We start from the raw sequence: 20,057 nt of genomic DNA on the forward strand, positions 1-20,057 counted from the left end.
GGATGGAGGAGGGGGGGGGGGGGGTTAAATCTCAAGGCTTGATCAACAGCAGCAGTGTTTTTTTATCAACCCATGCATGGTCTCTATGGAAGAACTTATCTGGTGTGCACAGGATTTTGGGACATGGAACAGAACAAAAAACAGGATCAGACCTGAATACCTGATCTGTGCACTGACATACTTCATTTTGAGACCAGTGCTTTTTCACCTGTTGGATAAACTTCTCTGGTGCGTATGTTGATACTTTGATATTGGAATATTTTATGCAGTTGTTGCCATTTTAACCAAGGCTCAAAGACATTATTTTTTATTTATTATATTTTCTTCTGTGCTCGTCTCTTATGGAGTACCACAAGGCTCTATGCTAGGTCTTTTTTTAATTATTATTCCTTTCTTTATCTCTATGTTACAATTGTATTATTTTCACACAAGAAACCAACTATTTCAACACCCAAATGACCTAAAAATATGGTTGTTTTAAAAAAGATTGCATTCATTTTAATTTCCTTTACAATTCAAGAGGCTCAGTACAGGTCAGTCAAGTGCTACTGCACCAAGATAGGAAAACAATTTACTTAAAGACTTTTATCTTCTGTATTTTCCGACTTCCTTCAAGCAATATTAAAATAAAGAGCAACAATTGTATATGTTATGTAACCTTTGTAATAAGCGGTTTCCAAAATGGCTGCATGCTGCAACCTTACATTTTCAAAGTTCAAGTGGCAAACCTTTTCTTTCTTTCGACCCAACATTTTATTTTTATTATGCTTTACACCTAGGAACACCAGCTCTCCTGCAGCCTTTCATTCGGCTTGTGAGCCACCTCAGGCGTTGTGCACACGGGAACGTTTGCGTTTATGCACAGTATGCGTATTCAAAAAAGTCTTCCGTTCACATGCATTCGTTTCATTTAACGTGTCTGTTCAAACGAGACCGCTGGAAACGCTGTAGTACATATGCCGGGACTGTAAGTGGCGCTGTAACTTCCGCCACAAAATACACCAAAAGCAACGAAGAAGACTCCGTAGCAGCCCCGCAGCAATGTTGCCATGGCTACCCTTCTGTTTATGCCCCGCGGTGGATTTAGCAACATGTAGTTCATGTAATTCTCCATGTCCACTTGTTGCTGATGGTTGTGGTAGAGGAGCTGTAGATTTTGCACTAATATCTGTAGCATGGTCAGTAGCAGTAGCACTAGCAGTAGCTACTGACAGGAGGAAGTGTGTGTGGTGATTGCTGGTATTCAGCGGGATATAGTAATTTCCTCAGCATGTAAATATATGGATAAATGCAACGGGGAAGTTAACGGAAAGAAACCGAATCTGTGGATATTGCATCGACCGACCAAGAAGCACGTCTCCGTGGAGAGGACGTGCTCAGAAAGAGAGATATTCTCTACAAACACCGGGTGAGATCGCTCCTCTGGGACACGCCGGACACAAACATTTCTCTTTTTGCCGCCGACGGGCGCAGGAGCAATGAACAATAATGGCCGAGATTAGGCAGTAAAGACAATTTTGGTGTATCGCAGAGCGGACTGTTTAATTTTGTTTGTGTTGTTTGGCTGGAAAATTGTCAATATAATGGATCAATGCATGAAATCTGACTCTGTTTATTTTGTTTAAGGAGTATATTGGGCGTTAACAATTCTGGTTTGCCTTTTATAATATTATTTCATTCAAGAACCCCTTGTGCGTTTAATTAACACAGCTATTTTTGATAGTTGCTACAGCAGTGAGCAGGAGAGGTGGGGCTATCGTTATTTTTTCAGGAAATATTCGTATAGAGGTGATTACACGGACTCGGTTGACCCCCCAGAGCGTTTCGTTTGCAAATCTATCCACCTTGGGACCCGTTATCGTTTGTGGGGTCCGTTTCTATCGGCCTCGTGTAAATAATAGGGCTATACGCACGCGAAACTATGCAGATACAAGCAGTTTTGTCCTCGTGTAAACGGCGCCTCAGTCCCCAGCTTTAAGTTAGCTGTCGCCGCAGTCCTTCCCCTAACACACAGGTATCACATCCTCTGACTACAATAACAACAGTAATGAACTGAGTGGCACGTGGCAGCTGCTCTGACCGCCCCTCTGGCCTAAACTGATTCACACCCCCCCATAATGGCTTTTACTCCCAAGGCCCCTGCGCTTCCAACATGTTGTGGGTTCATTTATAACGGAGGACAGCCTTTTAGTAATCAGATAGTGGTTCGATAAACGCTGAACTGCTGACTCCCTTGAGGAAGGCTTCTGAAGGGCGATTTACCACCTCAGTGCTGATGTGATGTCTATCCTCTGTTGGCTCTTTGTGTCTGTCTATGGATGGGGCGTTGGGGCTTTATGTCTCTCTCTCTCACTCTCTCTCTTTCACAGGGTATAAGTGTGTGTGCAGTCCTTTGAGAAGACATTGTGTGACAGCATAACAGACTGATAGGACCCAGTATCCCCTTTGGGTAAAGAATAAAATGCAGCAACTCATGATGCAGCCTATCTTTCTTTCCAATGACAACCCAATTTACACCTTTTAAAAAGACACAGCAGTTTATAATAGCATCTATGAAAAAAAAATGTATATAAATAAATATTTCCATCCTATTAACTGCCAATGAATAACGCATAATAGCGATTAAACCTCCACTCATTTTGTGAAAGCTTTTCCATTTGCTGCCTCTAAACACTCGGCGTCTGGTAGGCCTTTAGTGGGAATAATCCTCCAGGCACATGGCAGCAAATGGGGGTGTCTCTCATGCAGCAACAGCAGCATATATATCTTAATGAGTACAAAGGAAGTGAAGACGAATGGCAATAGCTACCACTTAAAAATCACCAACAACAGGAAGTTAACTTAAACAATAGAACATTCTGAAGAAATCCAGTGTTTTGCATGTTTCTCATGCAGCAGCAGCAGCAAATATCTCTTTATAAGTATAAAAGAAGAGAAGATGTTCGCATAAGTAGCAATAGCGAGCACTTAAAAAACACATAGCAGGAAGTTAACTTTAACAGAAAATGCAGAAAGACAACAAAACTTTGAATTAAAGGATGTGACTAAACTACGATGTTGCCGAACACATAAAAAGTTTCAGAAAGAAAGTTTGTAGCAATTTCTTTAAAGATAGAATACTTTGTTTTCGTAGCATGTCGTGCAAACATACAAACATGCTGCAGGATTTATTCATAAGCATGAACTCATTATACAAACCTCATATCACCACATTATTTCTGCCCTGCTCATGTGAAAGAGAATAATTTAAACTCGGTGCACAGCACACTACCAGCGGTAGGTACTTCTTCCCACTTTGTGATCCGTACCTTCCTCTGTTCAGTCTCGTATGAATAAATATGTGCATGTTTTCCTCCGTTTCTGCAAGGTTTATCTGTTCTAAACAATGTACAGGGGCAAAGGCAGGCAGGCAGAGGAGCCTGTGTGTTTTTTACATTTTCCCTTTCTGCTGTTCTATTCTCAGAAGATTATGGACACATGATGACAGCAGCACAACATCATTCAGAAAATAGAAAAGTAGCTTAGCGCTAGTTATAGGCTTGACAGGACACTGTGTGGCCTACTGTGCTCGACAATACAACGAACATATAATACTGCATTAGTTTCAAACACATACAGTAATCTGTGTGTCATATAGTGTGCTATTTTTCACTTTTATAAAGGTAAATATATCTGCAGGGTTTTCTAAAATAGTCGAAATGTGGTTGTGAGAATGAGTTTTTTATGCTGCCAGTGACAGATTGACAGGATGAGTTGTATGTGGGTGCTTTATCTCGAGGTGTAAATGCAAAAACAAGAAATGCTACAGTTCCAAGGTGTTGCTCGAGGGAGTACATCTCCACAAATTTAACAGTAGCTGATTTGACTCGAAGATAAGTTGATTTATCTGAGCGTTACATGCCGTTATGTTGACAGTGCCAGAAGAAGAATTTACCTAGTAGCAATATGCACACATTTTATAAATACATCCGCAGCACTCCACAAATGTTCCACATGAAGGTTAGCTTACTCGTGATAAGAGGCACACATCTGCCTGAGAAAACAGATGGATACATTAGTCAATGGTTATAAAAAGCAGCTTCATATGGTATATTTAAAAATTGAAATTAAAAACATAACCCTGATAATGTATTCAAAGGGCTAGTGAGTTGAGTTATGGGAATCTAGTGAAATGTATGAACAAAAATCAGGATATTTGGTGATTCATTCTTTATCAATCTTATATTAATATGTCTCTTTTGGTGACTATAGCTGTAAAATCAATGTAATCGAGAAAACACATCATAGTTTCCTATTTTTCCTCAGGTTTGTTGATTGTTTTTTTTAATCATATTTCACAACATGTTTTGTTGTGTATGCCCTCACAATATCATTTTTCAAAATGCAATCTGAAATGGAGTACTAAATGCACCGAATGTCATTTTTGACCACCTCACAATTAAAAACAACAACAAAAGATAGTCATTTTTAATGCATTTTGATACACTTATGTCACGTATAACAGCTTAAAGGTGGGGTAGGTAAGTTTGAGAAACCGGCTCGAGATACACTTTTTGTTATATTCCATGGAATGCTCTTAACATCCCGATAGCAATGAATATCTTAAGTGCTTTGACAAAAAAAATCCATAAAAAAATGTCATCTGTGGAAGCCGTAGTACTGTAAAAAGCACGACCAATCATTTTAGCCGGCCCGACTAAAATAACTGGATGGCCTACCTGCCTGTCAGCTTTCCATCTGTGCACAAACTTATCTCGTGCCCTCATTGGTCATGTGCGCGTTTGTGGTGTGTTGGAGGAGGGGCTCTGTTAGGAAGTGGCAGATTTGTTCCAGCTGTGTATTTTCAAATTCTAGTGCATTCGAGCTGGTTTCTCCAAAATTACCTACCCCACCTTTAAAGTAGGTCATGAATATTTGCTCTACTGTTACCTGGAGTGTCACTATAACCAAACTTGGCTTGGTTGGTGTTCTTCCTTTCACAATTTTCTCCTTCATGCTGTGCTTGTTACGTTAATCTACCGTGAGAGGATTGACAATAGCTTCAAAACACTTTCGTTTACCTGACACTTCTATCACATATGTGAGTGAGATGGTGCGTTCAAACACCTGCCGACCTCCCTGCTGCTGTGGGAGGAGCTTGTTGTTTGCACACCTCAAGCAACACCTGCATGAAAGAATACCTGCTGCAGTGTGGACTCTTCTTATTTCTGAGCTACATTCAGCTTACAGGAGATGTGTTCTGTCCCCTGCATGGCTTGATCATCGAGTGATGGGCTGTGGGAACACTAAGGTGCTGCCTGAGGCATCCAAGAAGGGCTATGTAAGTGTGGTGCAGTCTCTCGTGGCCTTCAGTAAAGCTCACAGTGATGATGAGTCGAACAAGCATGCAAAGAAGAGAAGAGCTCCATGGTTTTCCACCGGTGCTAAAAATCTCCAACCTGCATCAAGCGGACAGCAGCAGATACTCAGAGAGGGACGACAGCAGGACAGAGTCGCAAAGTATAAGGACAAGTTTGATCCACGTGTGACAGCAAGGTGAGCGGATCTACTTTTTGACAACCCTATTATTGAAGTAATCCTTTAACCCAGCAATGCAATATGACACATTTTGTTTTTGTAGTGCAACTGTCATTAAATTATATTATTTGCCAACATCAATTATGTTAAATTGCGCCCTATTCTGCCAAAAAACAAATAAATAATACTGATATTTTGAAGATCTTTTTAATGATACTCGAGTTTCTTATTTCTCATTTGAAAGATATAAATGCTGCACTGTAAACAAGTACTACTATCTCAGCCCTGTGAGAAGACCATTTTTCATTAAAAAAAATAGATCTTTCACAGCACGACACAAGGTGAAGTGACTTATTAAAGGCATTCACAGTGCTCATGAAAGACTGCTAATGTCACCGGCTTCTCTCATTAACTCAGCCTGCCAACGCCAACCTTCATGCCACACAATTTATTAGCAGTAACAGTTTTCATTTGAGAGGCCTTATTATACCTGAAGACTGGCTTCCTGTTGTCAGATGAGAGAGCAGAGACAATTAAAGCTCGGATACTGATGTCAGTGCGCATCTCCCTCTACATCTGATTAGTGGAGGGTTATATATTGCCTTGTTGGGGATCTAAATCATTGTGTATTCTTATATGAATTTGTCTCATCGACTTCACCGTACAACATGCAGATATCTCCCCATACATCACAGCTGCATCTGCAGTGAGGGACATTCAGCGCTGAGTAACATGTATCATGAGATACTAATGCTGTAATGACTCATCTTTCCCCTCTTGTCCTGTCAGATACGACATCAAGGCTCTGATCGGTCGGGGGAGCTTCAGCCGCGTTGTGCGCGTGGAGCACAGGGCGACTCGCCAGCCCTTCGCCATTAAAATGATGGAGGTGGAGGGCCCCGAGGGCCGCGAGGTGTGCGCCTCGGAGCTGGCGGTGCTGCAGCGGGTGAGCCACTCTCACGTGATCCAGCTGATGGAGGTGTTTCAGTTCCCGCAGAGGGTCTACATGGTGCTGGAGCTGGCCACAGGGGGCGAGCTACTGGACCGCGTGGTCAGCAGGGGCCACTTCACGGAGAGGGACGCCACCCAGGCCCTCAGGATGGTGCTGGCTGGGGTGGCGTACCTCCACAATCTGGGCATCACCCACAGAGACCTGAAGCCTGAGAACCTGCTGTACTACCATCCAGGGGCTGACTCCAGGCTGCTCGTCACAGACTTTGGACTGGCCACTTTTGGCGGCACAGAGTCCGAGGTCTCATCCGGAGATCACTCAGGAGCAGAAACTTGGTCCATCAGAACTACCTGTGGGACCCCTGAGTACATGGCCCCTGAGGTGTTGCTAAGTAGACCCTACTCCTGTGCTGTGGACATGTGGGCCCTGGGGGTGATCGCCTACATCGTGCTGAGTGGGTCCATGCCATTTGAAGACGACAGCCAGACGCGCCTCTACAGGTCCATCGTGAGAGGGAAATACAGCTTCCATGGAGATGTAAGTTTACTTACCTGTTATTGAGTATTTTAGTTTATATATATATATATGACATTTTCCAATAATTTTGATGGTATTAAAGATTATTTACCCACATTTTTCTGTGGTGTACCAAGGCACCATAGTATTCTGAATTTCCAGAGTCGTGCTGCCTTTTCACTCAAAATGTAACGTTTTTTTTTTGTTCTGTCGATACTAGACCGAAGCACAGTTAACTAGAAAAAATTGTATTTCTTTGGCTGGTTGTAATTATTTGTGCTTATGGATAAGACTATTTCGTTTTTTATTTCCAGTTCTGGTGCAGATGTGCGGGTGTATCTCAGCCTTTTAAGTAAATCATCCATCTGGCATTTCCATTTTGACCTTAGACCAGAGGTCACCAATTACATTTGTCCAAGGGCCAAAATTAATCCAAGAGACACTTTCGGGGGCCAGAGATTTTTATATATTATATATATATATATATATATATTTATATATAAATCATAATAAATTATATATATATATTTATATATATATATATATAATTGATTAATATGTTCACTTTATTGAAAAAATTATCTTTTTTTTTATAAGCCTGTATCCGGTGTAATAAAACTGATTGGCAGGGAAAGGAATCAACTTTTTTATTAATACCGTGTCCTGATTGGTGGGAAACGGTTGCAGGATATAAGAAAATTGTTTGCCAGGCACGCAAAAATGTCACTGTCAAAGAGCCTCAAGCGTAAAGTTGACGTGGATAACTGCAGTTTTAATGAGGAATGGGCGGATAAATACGCATTCATCATGCCATCATTCAATAAGGCTACACCTGTTTGCCTTATCTGCAATGAAATGGTCGCTGTTGCAAAAGAGTACAATCTCAGGCGTCATCATATCACAAAGCATGCAACTTTCTCACCTTTTTTTTTCACGGCACAGTCACCCCCGCCGTGCGGGCCGTATGAGAATAACTGGCGGGCCTGATGTGGCCCGTGGGCCGCCAGTTGATGGTCACTGCCTTAGACCATCTCCCCACAACACAATCCAACATAATTGACTGCATTATAACTACCAAAAATAGCTACATTAGTTTACCCTTTGTAAGAACAACATTTGCAATTTAGCACTGAGGACTGCAGCTCGTTTTCATTCCTTTTCCTGCAACTTTGTAAAGCCCAAAAATTGATGCTAAATTCCGGCTAGGGTTTGCTTTCGGAAATGGGAGTACTGCGGCCTGGCATGTTTTTATTATTCCCTTTCCTTCATCATACAACTGAAGTGGTTATTTTTAACAGCCTATTCTGTGGAGCTCGCCGGCAACTCGGAGCTTGTTCTTTCACGCTGATTACACCCAATGCTGGATTATTCACTGGGCTTTAAGCCGGGCCCGATTCTCAGGGATAAAGCCTGACATTTTAGTCTGGCATACAAGAGGCTCCCTTACATAGGCCCTGGACTATTATCCATGTGTTTACCGCTGCACTGACCACCAACCCAACAATAGTGCAAAATCCTTGAGTTTATTCAAGGGATTATTTCACGTTTCTCATGGTGGCTTTCGACACGGCTCATGTGTGTCCTTAGGAGCAGAGCTTAAAAAACATATTTCGTAGGACCTCACATATAGCATCTTACAGTACACTGAGATGCAGTAAAGAAATCAATGTGTGAATTCACATCATGACATTATGAAGACATCACATGGCTGAGTAGCAGTGCAGGGCTTGATGGGAAGAGCCATCAATCACATTTCCATGTTGACAAGACACTTATTCTCCGTCATGTGCAAGTATCCATCCTCTCTGATAGACTGACAACCCAGTCACACACACACACACACACACACTGCGGTAATAATGCTGTAATGTGTGATGAAGGTTCACAAGTATGCACAAAATGTGGGCCTCCGTCTTCAGAAGGGTTCTTCATGTCACTCAGAAGGGTGCTTCTCTTCGGGACGAGAACAGTTTCAACGACCTGAGCAATTCCCATCTCATATTAAACTTGACTTGAAGAGTTTCATCTGAAACGAGCTGTCCACCAGCTCAACAAAGAGAAACAGGGACCTCCTTTCATAGATGTGATGGGGTAATGTCTTTTTGGCTCAAGATGACACTTGTCAACTTAATTGGATGTCAATACAATGGGCCTTTTTCACAGCAGACATTTTGACCTGTCATAGTAAGAAAGGCACAGAGGGCACTAATAGTATTACCAATGGCTCGGTTCTTATTATCTGTAAGTCGTGCCAATGAGCACAGTACCAGGACCCTGAAACCAAGGCAGCTAAATAAAAAAAAAAACATCATTCATTTGATTACCGACACCCGTGCTTTTCCAACTGTGACATGTCGAAATGGAGTCCTTGAAACAGGTCTACGGACCAGAATAGAGCTCACATGAGCAATGGCAGTCAAAATGTCAAGGGAGCTACTGAAATGATCATGAAACATATAATAAAACGGGTCATGATCATGAGCCGCTGGAGCCAAACACGGAATGCATAAGAAGCAGGGTACATCTATTTATCTGTTTTTAAATGTATGCTTTGTCAGTTTGCTGCTAATGTGAGCTTAAAGGGTTTTCCTGTGACATGTCTCCATGCTTTAATGTTCAAAAAGCTCTTTATTTATTTGTTCATACTGCCTGTGCTGCAGTACCTCTTTTCACCCTCTGTCTGAAACCAGAGCCCAGTCTGCTCTGATTGGTTAGCTGGCCGGCTCTGTTGAGATTGGTCAAACGCTTAGAGATGGAAATGTCCAACCCCTTTTTATATTGTGTACAATGTGTTGGAGCACCAGCCAATATAAGCTTGAAATTGCATAGTGATGTCATTATGATACAGAAGTCGTCAAGGGATACAATCGAAGTGTTTCAGGCAGGGGGGGGGGTGGGAGTTTTTGATGTTTTTAGGGTTAACCCATACTTGAGGCATTCAGGGTGTTCTTGCAAAAATGGAAAACGCGGTATTGTTTTCATCTTGGTTAAAAGTCTGTGTCATGAACATAAAACCTTTTTTTTTAAATATCTTTTCTCTATTCGGACACGCATCAAGCACTATGCATAGGTGATTTGAAGCTTGCAGTGCAGGTGTGTAGAGGCTTATATATATCTATAGCTGGCACAGTTATTTTGAGCATGTGTTTGTGGTCCATCAATAGCAGATTGTAGAATACTGTCATCAGAAGCTCATCCATAAACATGCAGCGAGCGACAGAAGTGTAAAAAAAGGAATGACTGCAGGTATCATTTTTCCAGATGGACATATAAAGAAAGTAACTATTGTTCTTTATTATGCAAATTAATACTCAGGGGCTGCAATTACAAACAAACAATCTTACAAAAAGTATCAGTAACCTTGGTGTGTTTATCAAAACAAAATGGTGTGTGTGTGTGCGTGCGTGTGCGTGCGTGCGTGTGTGTGTGTGTGTGTGTGTGTGGGCGGGCTGGGGGTTTCAGCATTAAAAAGGGGGTAAGACTCACTAGGAAATGCAAACGGCCCCCGGCACCTGCCCATGAAACAGGTCCCTCTGTATCCCCAGCAGCCCCCACCCCTTCCCTGCACTATCAACACACGCACACACACACACACACCCTGGGTACATTTCCCCCACTGGTGCAACAGCCCCTGAAGACTTGTAGAGCAGACTCACACTGATGTGTTTACTCAACAGTGGGAGGGTGGGGGAGTCAGGGATGGATAGCAGGGTGTGGAAAAGAGAAAGGAGAGGACAGAGGAAGAGCGCCTGTAGCCTCGGGGGCTTTTCACACCTTATCACTCAATCCGCTCCCCGCACGTAGCACGAAGCGTTTCCCTCGCTCAGAATCAGGGCATCTCATCTGAGGTGTGTGAGAGTGGGAGGGGGGGGGGGGGTTCTGTGCATGTGTGCTCATGTCGTGGCAGTAAAGCACGAATCTGTGCATCAGCTCAAGCCAGAAAAGCAGCCAGCAGGTAACCTCCTCTGCATTCTGCCGTGTGTTATTAAAGACTCCAGGTCGAAGCCAAACATAACTCGGCAGCAGTGCAGTCTGGGTAATGGTAAGCCCAGTCTGCCCCCTTCTGGGCACCATTTGAACACATCCAGCCTCTGCATGGCCACAGTGTGTTAAACAGGGGAGGGGGAGGGTTACTACTAAAAGAGGAATATTCTGATTACGTACTCTTACTTCTGTATTACCTCACTATCAAATACAATGCAAATAGAGACAAGAGAAAATACATACCTTATTATCTAGAATTCAGTGTTTTGTTAAACAAATCATACATACAAAGAAAGAAAATAAAGTGTATAATTTAGGCTACAAAGCATGTCCCTTTTTTAATGCTTCTTCAAATTAGATTTTGACTCAGCTGGAAGGCACAGGTTGTAACAAAGTGTAATGTTTTTTCCCGATGTAATGAAAACATTATTTTAGCCATGAAAATGAACTGTAAATGAAGCTATAAGTTATAGTCTCAAAGCGTTTCTTCGTTATATATCGTTCAGTATTTCCAAATGGATTGTAATTCTCATAGTAGTCATTTTTTTTCTTTTTTACTAAATGCAATACAGTTACCTTTGTTTGTATCCTGATTACCAAAATTCCGTTATAAAAGGCTTTCACCTGAAGTAGCAGTGTTTCCCATTTGGACCCATTGTGACGAGGCATATTTAAACTTGGCTTTGTTTCTCAGGAAATGCTGCCAAGTGAATCAGATCTGAGTAAATTGTGAGGTGGGTGAAGTAGTTCATTTCTCAAACTCGTGATCACATTAGCTTAATCCAACCTTCTAGCGTTTTCTTCATTTGTTGCAATTACTGCTCTGTCAGGTAAAGATGTAGCACGCCGCAAACAAATTCAGCTTCTCATTCACTCTAACAAGATGTTGCTAAGCCCTGTAGGTTTCCCCCTGCTTATGCCATATCTGCACTCCCCCCCCCTCCCCCCCTCCCCCCTCTCCCTTCTCTTGGTCTAGCTCAACAGTGATGTATAACACCGGCTCTCACCCTCTGCTGCAAACACAATAAAGCCTTTGTGTATTTTGAGGTGAGAAATGTTCGAAATAAGGCAGAGAGATAAACTTCCTGCAGGTGGCTACGTTCCAGGAAACACAGTTATGTCTCTTCTCCTTTAGGTGCACCATGTTGAAAGCAGGAGGAGAGTAAACTTGTTTTCCCCGCATTATTCCCACTGAGTAAATGCTTCACCATCTTCCAGCAGAGGGGGAATAAATACTCAGTATAATTAATATTGGTTAAAAGTAATAATACAAAATATTAGCATCAAGATATACTTAAAGTATAAAAAGGGATTTCATATTACTTCCATTTCTAATTTAAGAGGCCCTTTTATGCTTTATTTTCTCTTTCCTGTAGTGTGTTATAGGGTTTTTATGTACATGGTCTGCAAATGCTAGAATCCCAGTGAGCCTAACCCTAACCCTTAAAGGTAGGGTAGGGACGTTTGAGAAACCGGCTCGAGATCGCTAGAATTTGAAAATACACAACCGGAAAAAATCTGCCACTTCCTTACAGAGCCCCTCCTCCAACACACACGAACGCGCACATGACCAATGAGGGCACGAGATAAGTTTGTGCACAGATGGAAGGCTGACAGGCAGGTAGGCCATCCAGTTATTTTAGCCGGGCCAGCTAAAATGATTGGTCGTGCTTTTTACAGCGCTACGGCTTCCACAGATGACATTTTTTATGGATTTTTTGTCAAAGCACTTAAAATATTCATTGTAAGTAAGTAAGTAAGTAAAACTTTATTTATATAGCACCCTTCTCAACACGAATGTACAAAGTGCTTTACAGTACAGTACACAATTCACAGTACAACTAAAATGTAGAATAAAAGGCATAAAAAGGCATAAAACAACAGCAGGTAATACATAGGATAAAACATACGATAAAACACCAATAAAAGTCAGCTACTAACTCACCTCCTCCGACGCCCCAAAGGCCTGTCGGAAGAGGTGGGTCTTTAACTGCCCCTTAAAAATCTCTATTGAGGGAGAGGTTTTTATTTTCTGGGGGAGTTTGTTCCATAGCCTTGGGGCCACCGCCTCAAATGCACGGTCATTGCTATCGGGATGTTAAGAGCATTCCATGGAATATAACAAAAAGTGTATCTCGAGCCGGTTTCTCAAACTTACCTACCCTACCTTTAACATAAAGTAGAGAAGTATTTATTTTAGTACTTAAAGTATCGAAAGTACAGTCATTCCGCAGAATTGCTCTTTTTTAGAGTAATATATTACTATAGTTATTGTATTTTCCTGTTTTTTTCTCACCTGCAAATACATTTAAAAGCATTTGAATGTTGCAGTTTTTCAACATTTATGAGACTTACAGAGTGGACTAACATATCATTTAAGCATATCATTTCTTTTCATGTATAAAAAGTGACTAGTAACTGATATAACATGTAGTGGAGTAAAGAGAACCATGTTTACCTCTCAAATATAGTGGAGTAAAAGTATGAAGTAGCATAAGAATAACTCAAGTAAAGTACAAAAATGGCAAAATAACTACTTGGTTACATTCCACCCCGTCTCGAACAGAAGGCACCTGTTAGCCCCGGCTGCCATCACATGTGTTTTTCATGGCACAGCAGATAAGGAGCGACGTGAAATCACCAACAGCACCGGAGAAGGAGGGAAGTCAGACTTGTTGGTCGTGGGAGCTCAATCAGACACTTGCTCTCCTTCCCAGGCTGCCGAGTGTCACTCTGCCTGCCTCTCAGGTGTGAAATAACAACACAATGAGAAGAAAGTTTGAGTGAGAAGCATTTCGGCTCCGCACTCTGCGCTGTGCTCGCACACACACTCCTCTCCAGTCAGTGCACCGTGAGAATAAGCGAGTCCCTGCTTCTTTGAATTCCTCTCAGTCCTGCGATTGTCAATTTCATGCTTGATTAATTGTCATTACTCGGCGAGAGACAAAAAAGGGGGAGAGAAATGCATTTCAGGATTAAAATGGAGAGCGAGACCTCCCTAAAGAGAGCGATTTAGTCTGTGCCAGGTTGAGCGAAGAATGAGAGAATTCTGCACACGCAGGTTTTACTGTATTTAGCTTTTATCCTCCTCAGACAGACACAGTGGAGCATAACACGGCTGATTGGTGGAAACATTTGTTCATGTTAAAGACAACTGATACAAGCGATAAGTCTCTGATAATTACCTGACATTTACACAACCAAACATCATGTAGAGGAAGTCATCCATGCTTTTTGATAAAGGTTATTGTGTTGTGTATGGGTGGATTATAAAACAATCGGAAAGACACATGAGCAAGACACACATACTTTATAGAAGTTTGGCCTCTTTGTTGTTGTTTTTTCTTCTCTTGGTTGTATCTTTCTGGGGTTTTGAGTCTCATTGTTGTTATTTTACATTACTTTCTAAATATTCTGTGACTCCTTGTAGTTATTTTGTGTTTCTTTGTGGTCATTTTTGTCTCCTTGCAGTCTTTTTAGTCTTTTTTTATAGTTGCTTATGGCGCATTTCCACTACACGGCCTCGCTCGGCCTCGCTCGGTATGGCTAGGCCTCGTTAGGACTGGCTCACTTTATGGCGCATTTCCATTACAGTTTAGGAACTGGGGTAGTATCTATAGTAACGCAGTGTAGGCGGAGCCGTGACGTCATCTTCAATGAGAACCCCAGAAAAACAACACAGCCGTTAGCTGTTAGCACTCAGAGCTCACAGCTCCTCATATATGTTCAGAAACTAGACAAAAGTTAAACAAGTACAAACCACAGACTGCCTGTGTCATGGCGAATACAGTCGCTGGTTTATTTATGTCTGTATAGGCCGTTGTTGTGAGTGTGGACGGTCGGAGCATATACTGCGTTAGCTTAGCCAATCTCCATTTAGAAAACACGCATTTTAAAAGGTTTTTCCCCTGCCGTCTGTCTGCAGACTTGACAAAGCACTAATTCATGGTTTTTACTAACCGGTATCAGTATGTTGTTACTTCGGCATCATTTTGAAACGTGTATTACAATTAAATCACGGTCAAATATGTCCATCTTGTTGTAGTTGTAGCCCCCTTGCCAGCGATGCTCTCTCTAGTTTAGCATACTCAGCCCGACTCAGCCTCGTTGTCTCTGGCCCTAGACCCGCGATTTTATGAGGCCAGAAAAACTGTGAATTAGGACCCGCCGGCCGGTACTAGGCCAAGTGGAAACGCAACCAAAGACGGGCCGCTGACGTCACAGCCCTCTTAAACCGTGCTCCGCGCTGTAGTGGAAACGCGCCATTAGTGTCTGTTTGTGTCTGTTTTGCCTCTTTTTATTGTCATCACAAGTCTTTTTGTAGTTAATCTGGGCGATTTTGTAATTATTTTGGTCTTTTGTATTAACTGTTTGCACATAGTTGTATTTTGCCAATTTTTGTAACTTGTTTTGTATGTTTTTTTAATTGATTTGTGTCTCTTTTGGATTGTTTTTCACTTTTACCAATTAATTCTCAGTGTCTTTATAATTGTTTTTGGTCTTTCTCAGTTTCTTTGAAATCTTTGACTTTTAATCTTTTACTGTTTGGAATGTGTCTCTTTGAGTGACATCCTGTTTGTTGGTGAAGGCCAGGGGGCATCTGACCCTTTTGGCCCCTGAGCCTTTGAGGCATGTGTAGTAATCAATCCATGGTGTTGTGGTCAAATCTCCATCTGCTCTTCCTTAATTTAAAATAGGACAGAAGCTCAAAGGTCATCACTTCCTGTGGCAGGCCTCCACAATTTAGGTTTCATGACAGAGAACCAAAGTCATGATGAATAATTAAAAAATTGTGATTTATGATAATAAATAATCCTGTCTCGCTGGAAAGATGGCATGGCAGATTTCAAAGCATTCTTAAATGTCAGCTTCCCTCATGACAAGGGGAATGATTTGCTATTTGAGTAAACAAACAGCAAAAGAACCCAGCGAGGCTCATCTGCGGTGCCTTTATTAAGAATCTAATGCAGGCTTAGAATAAACATGTGCCCAAATCCCACATGGCAGGGCTGTCCTTCGTTCCCAGGCTTCAAATTCTTTCAGCCAACACTGCTGCTTCCCTTTGACCAGTGACATTCAGCTTTCCTTTGAGGTTAGTTCTGCTTGTTGGGTCTGCACGGCACAGGGATCAGTTTTAATTTGTGTGGTAGAATGAAATCCTGTCTTTGAATGTGTGCAAGTGCCTCGTCTGGATACCCAGCAGGCGCTTTTACAGGACAGCAGGTTCCTGAGTGTCTGTGCGTAGGTTGAAATGTGGTGCGAGTGGTTTTATATTCACACTGACGGAAATCGCTCTCTTTCCTTTTTCCACAGCCTTGGCCCTCAGTGTCCAACCTAGCCAAGGACTTTATCCATCGCCTGCTGCCGTTGGACCCCGCTTCTCGACTGAGCGCAGACCAAGCTCTCCGTCACCCCTGGGTGTCCACCATGGCAGCCAGTTCCTCCATGAAGAACCTCCATCGCTCTATTTCTCAGAACCTCCGGCAGCGGGCATCCCGAAGCTCCTCCCGGTGCCCGAGTAGCAACGAAAGCTCTGCGGACTCCACCAATGTTGGCTTGGGAAAGCTCATATCGCTGGAGGGAAACCAAGAGCAGCAGCAGGGCCGAGCATCTGGACCACATCCAGCCAGAGGAGCTTCAACGCCATCCAACTGAAGCACCAGATTTATAAGAAGGCTAATGGAGGGAACCAGCTGCCCCATGCTCAGTGTGTGTACCAAACCTCAGAGCTGCAAAAGTGCCTGGGACAGGTGTTGTGACAAAAGAAACTTCAGTCAAGCTTCTCTGATAACCCCCTTAAGGTTTCTTCCTCCAGAAGCTCCTCGTAGTCGGGTTAAGCTGTAAGTGAACATCTTTCAGTTTGGAGGGTCCAGGTTTATATTGAGACAGAGCTGTCCACCTCCACAAGGCCTCCAGCCTCCTTTTATTCACACAGCTCAGACTAATGGCTCTCATCTACATCATTATGAGTCACCACATCACCTGCCTGAGAGGAGGCTCATACCAGATATGAGAAATAGGAGCTAATCTTAGAAAGGATGACGTAAAAGAAGAAGAAACTTGCTTTTTCTTAGATGTTTCCCCTTTTTTGAAACAGTTTAAAACAACCCACCAGATAGCAGGATGATTTATCTTTTATAAAGAAAGAAGCAAATAAGGCACGCTGTAGTCTTTTCTTTTGTTGTCACTCCTCCTGCATAGCATCCCTCACATCACTGTGAAACAACTGAAAGCACAATCCAGATATTTGGTGACAGGCCGCTGTCGAGTTAAAATGAGGTTTAAAGAGCCCTTTCCCTCCTCCATGCATTATGCAAGCTGTTAACAGCAGCGTTCTCAAAATAACCACTTTTCCAGTGAGAAGTTTTAAATTAAAATGCTAATGTTAGTATGAGAAAGGAGTGCTTTAAACAGCGAGTATAAAATGCAAAACACAATTACAAGTGAAGTTTAATCATGTTTAGCAACATCACACATCATGTATTATGGATTTATTTCTCTTTTTATGTTTTAATCACATTTGATGAATGCTTTTGGTTGCAGATGATAAGTCATGTATTAGACTGAACCTGCAAGGATTATTGGATACAGATTTGAAAAAGGCTTGGAAAGGGTCATTAAAACATCTAAGTAAAAAAGCATTTTTTTATTATGACTACCTTTTATTTTATTGATGTTTTGTGTAAAAACTTCACCAACAGTCACTCAATGTTAAATCGATGTTCTTAATTATCTAAAAAGGCAATCAGTCAACCCGGTGTTTTGTTGTGCAGCTAAAATAAATTAAATAAAACAATTCTAAACTTGGAAAGTGACAAAGTAAAACCAAAGATCTCTTTCTCTTTTCGTTGGCTTCAAACCAATTTGCATGGTCTTCGTCATTGCAAGACTGTCAAAAAAGGACAGATAGCTTTGGAAAAATACATAATTTTTCTTCTTTAAAGTGGACCTATCATGCTATATTTGAATAATATAGTGTAGGACCATACCTATATAAGGCATATTTATACTTTTTTTTTTTTTAAATACCAAACAGATCATGCATTTTAGCCATGCCTCATTTTGCTCAATTTGACATTTGTTAGCTCTGTTTTTGTAAGGGCAGATAAGGGCAGAACAGCACCATCTACAGGCCTGGCATATGTACTACAGCGTCTCCAGCGCTTTCGAACGGCAATGGCCGTGGCTGTCTCTTCCTGATTGGTGGAGTTGGCCCAATAGCCGTAGCGCCACTGTCCTGACGTCAGGACAGTGTTCAAATCTGGATCAGTTTTTATCAGATCCGTTGCAGCCCCTTTTTTAGAGATTTGGGTATGGAGGAAAATAGAGAGGGTTGTGTTTTCTGACACTTGGTGAGTTCCCTGGAACACCGGGGACACATATTCATGTATAAAAGATGTACAAAAGTGCATTTTGCATGATAGGTCCCCTTTAAGTTAGTATATTTAATCTAACTAAAAGGCAAAATGCTACTTTTTTTCCACAGTCTAGTCTCATAAAATATATATCTCTACTCTAGTTCCACTGATTTGCTTTTGTTTTGCTTCAGCTTAAGCAGAAAACTGGAAAATGCCATCAAAATAAAAATAGTCATGCTTGACCTCTGAAATAAAACACTTTGCAACAAAGTTTGCTCAACTGCAATGAGATGTTGAGGAAAAGCAGAAAAAAACTAATCATGGGTTTGGTCATGATGAAGGAAAAACACTTTACTCTCATTCTCCCCGATTCAACAGGTCTCTGGTTAGTGCCTAACTAAATAGCTAACACTCATGATGTCATTTGGAGGAAGTTCATGCATAATTTCTCCGGCAAAGGGCATTGGAGAGTTGTTAAAGTCTTTCAATGGCTGCCCAAACTCACTGACCTGAGATCAATGTCCCTCTGGGTAGCAGATGAGCACTGACGGTGTATTTTGGAAGTAACGTGTCAGCAAGTAGAAACACACAAAGGGCACCGAGCTGAGAGTGGGACGTTAGTGGGCAAAGAGGAAATCTCCTTAAAGTGCAGCAGTAAACGGTGCGTGGTGCTTCCTTTGATGAGCGCTCCACATTGTGCTTCAGAAACAGTCACAGTAACTTCAGAATTCCTTTATTCGTCCCACAGAGGGGAAATGACATTGTTACAGCAAAGAGACGAAAACAATAGAACATTATAAAATAAAAAGCCATGCACATAAATACAAATAATTACAATTTACAGAACTTTCTAGCATGTTTCATGGCAATACCTCATATAGCTGTGAAAAAAGCATGGAATTGTTTGAAATGCTTTGTGCAATTTTGCTCCATATCTTGCGTTATCAAATATTCGAGGAAGAGGTGATTCGTTATGCATGTTTATTTTCTGCAAGCAAAATTCCCCTCACGGACTGATAAAGACAATTCAATTGGATTAAACCGAAAGAAGTCAGCAATGATGGAAATTGGTATTTTTTCTGTTATCGTTCCATTCTCAGCGCTATTATCTTTCAAAGGGGAATAACAAACCAACTGTCTGCAAACAGACTAGCTCCATTGTCTCGTGCAGTTGCAGTGGTTTATGAAGTGGGCAGTGAAAGCTGCTTGATCTCAAAGAAATACCCCAAATATTTACTTAAAAGCTCTCACAAAGAACTGCGCATAATCCTTCTATTATTTGAGTCTGATGCTGTGTAATCAATGGGGAGTTTTTATTTCCCCATAGACCTAAGTGACTCCTCTGAGGGATCAAATGCAATCCTACCAGATGGATGCAAATATGCCTGCCATTAACTGTGGATCAGCTTCCACATTTACGGATTAATCTACCTTTGACCACAGAGGTTTAAAGGCCCACGCTCGGCTCGGGTACAGTACGGTGGATTTTGAGTAGCATCCTCAAAACTAATTTAGCGTGTGTGCAGTTGGGTCAATATCTCTCCGTATAGGCTTTAGTCAGTGGTCAGCAGTGGCAGACAATTGAGGAACCAGAGTGTAACCAAGATTATAGGCGATATCTCTCATGAGGAAAAGTATGACAGAAGGTCTTTTCTTCAGCTCCTCTCAGCAGAAAACTGAAGGACTTATTTGCCTTATCTTTGGCCTTACTTGAAGAGATCATTTGCTGC

At 41.8% G+C, this 20,057-nt stretch overlaps 1 protein-coding gene across 1 annotated transcript; it reads left to right on the forward strand.

The window, feature by feature from the left end:
* Positions 1-5,269: 5,269 nt before the first annotated feature.
* On the forward strand, positions 5,270-16,640 carry LOC117497856 (serine/threonine-protein kinase H1-like). The gene is given in 4 exon segments (XM_034149882.1): positions 5,270-5,535; positions 6,307-7,006; positions 16,283-16,513; positions 16,515-16,640. Coding segments are annotated over 4 exon segments (1,323 nt in total).
* Positions 16,641-20,057: the final 3,417 nt, after the last annotated feature.

Source organism: Trematomus bernacchii, unplaced genomic scaffold (genome assembly GCF_902827165.1).
Source record: "Trematomus bernacchii unplaced genomic scaffold, fTreBer1.1, whole genome shotgun sequence".
In the NCBI taxonomy this organism is placed as follows: domain Eukaryota; kingdom Metazoa; phylum Chordata; class Actinopteri; order Perciformes; family Nototheniidae; genus Trematomus; species Trematomus bernacchii.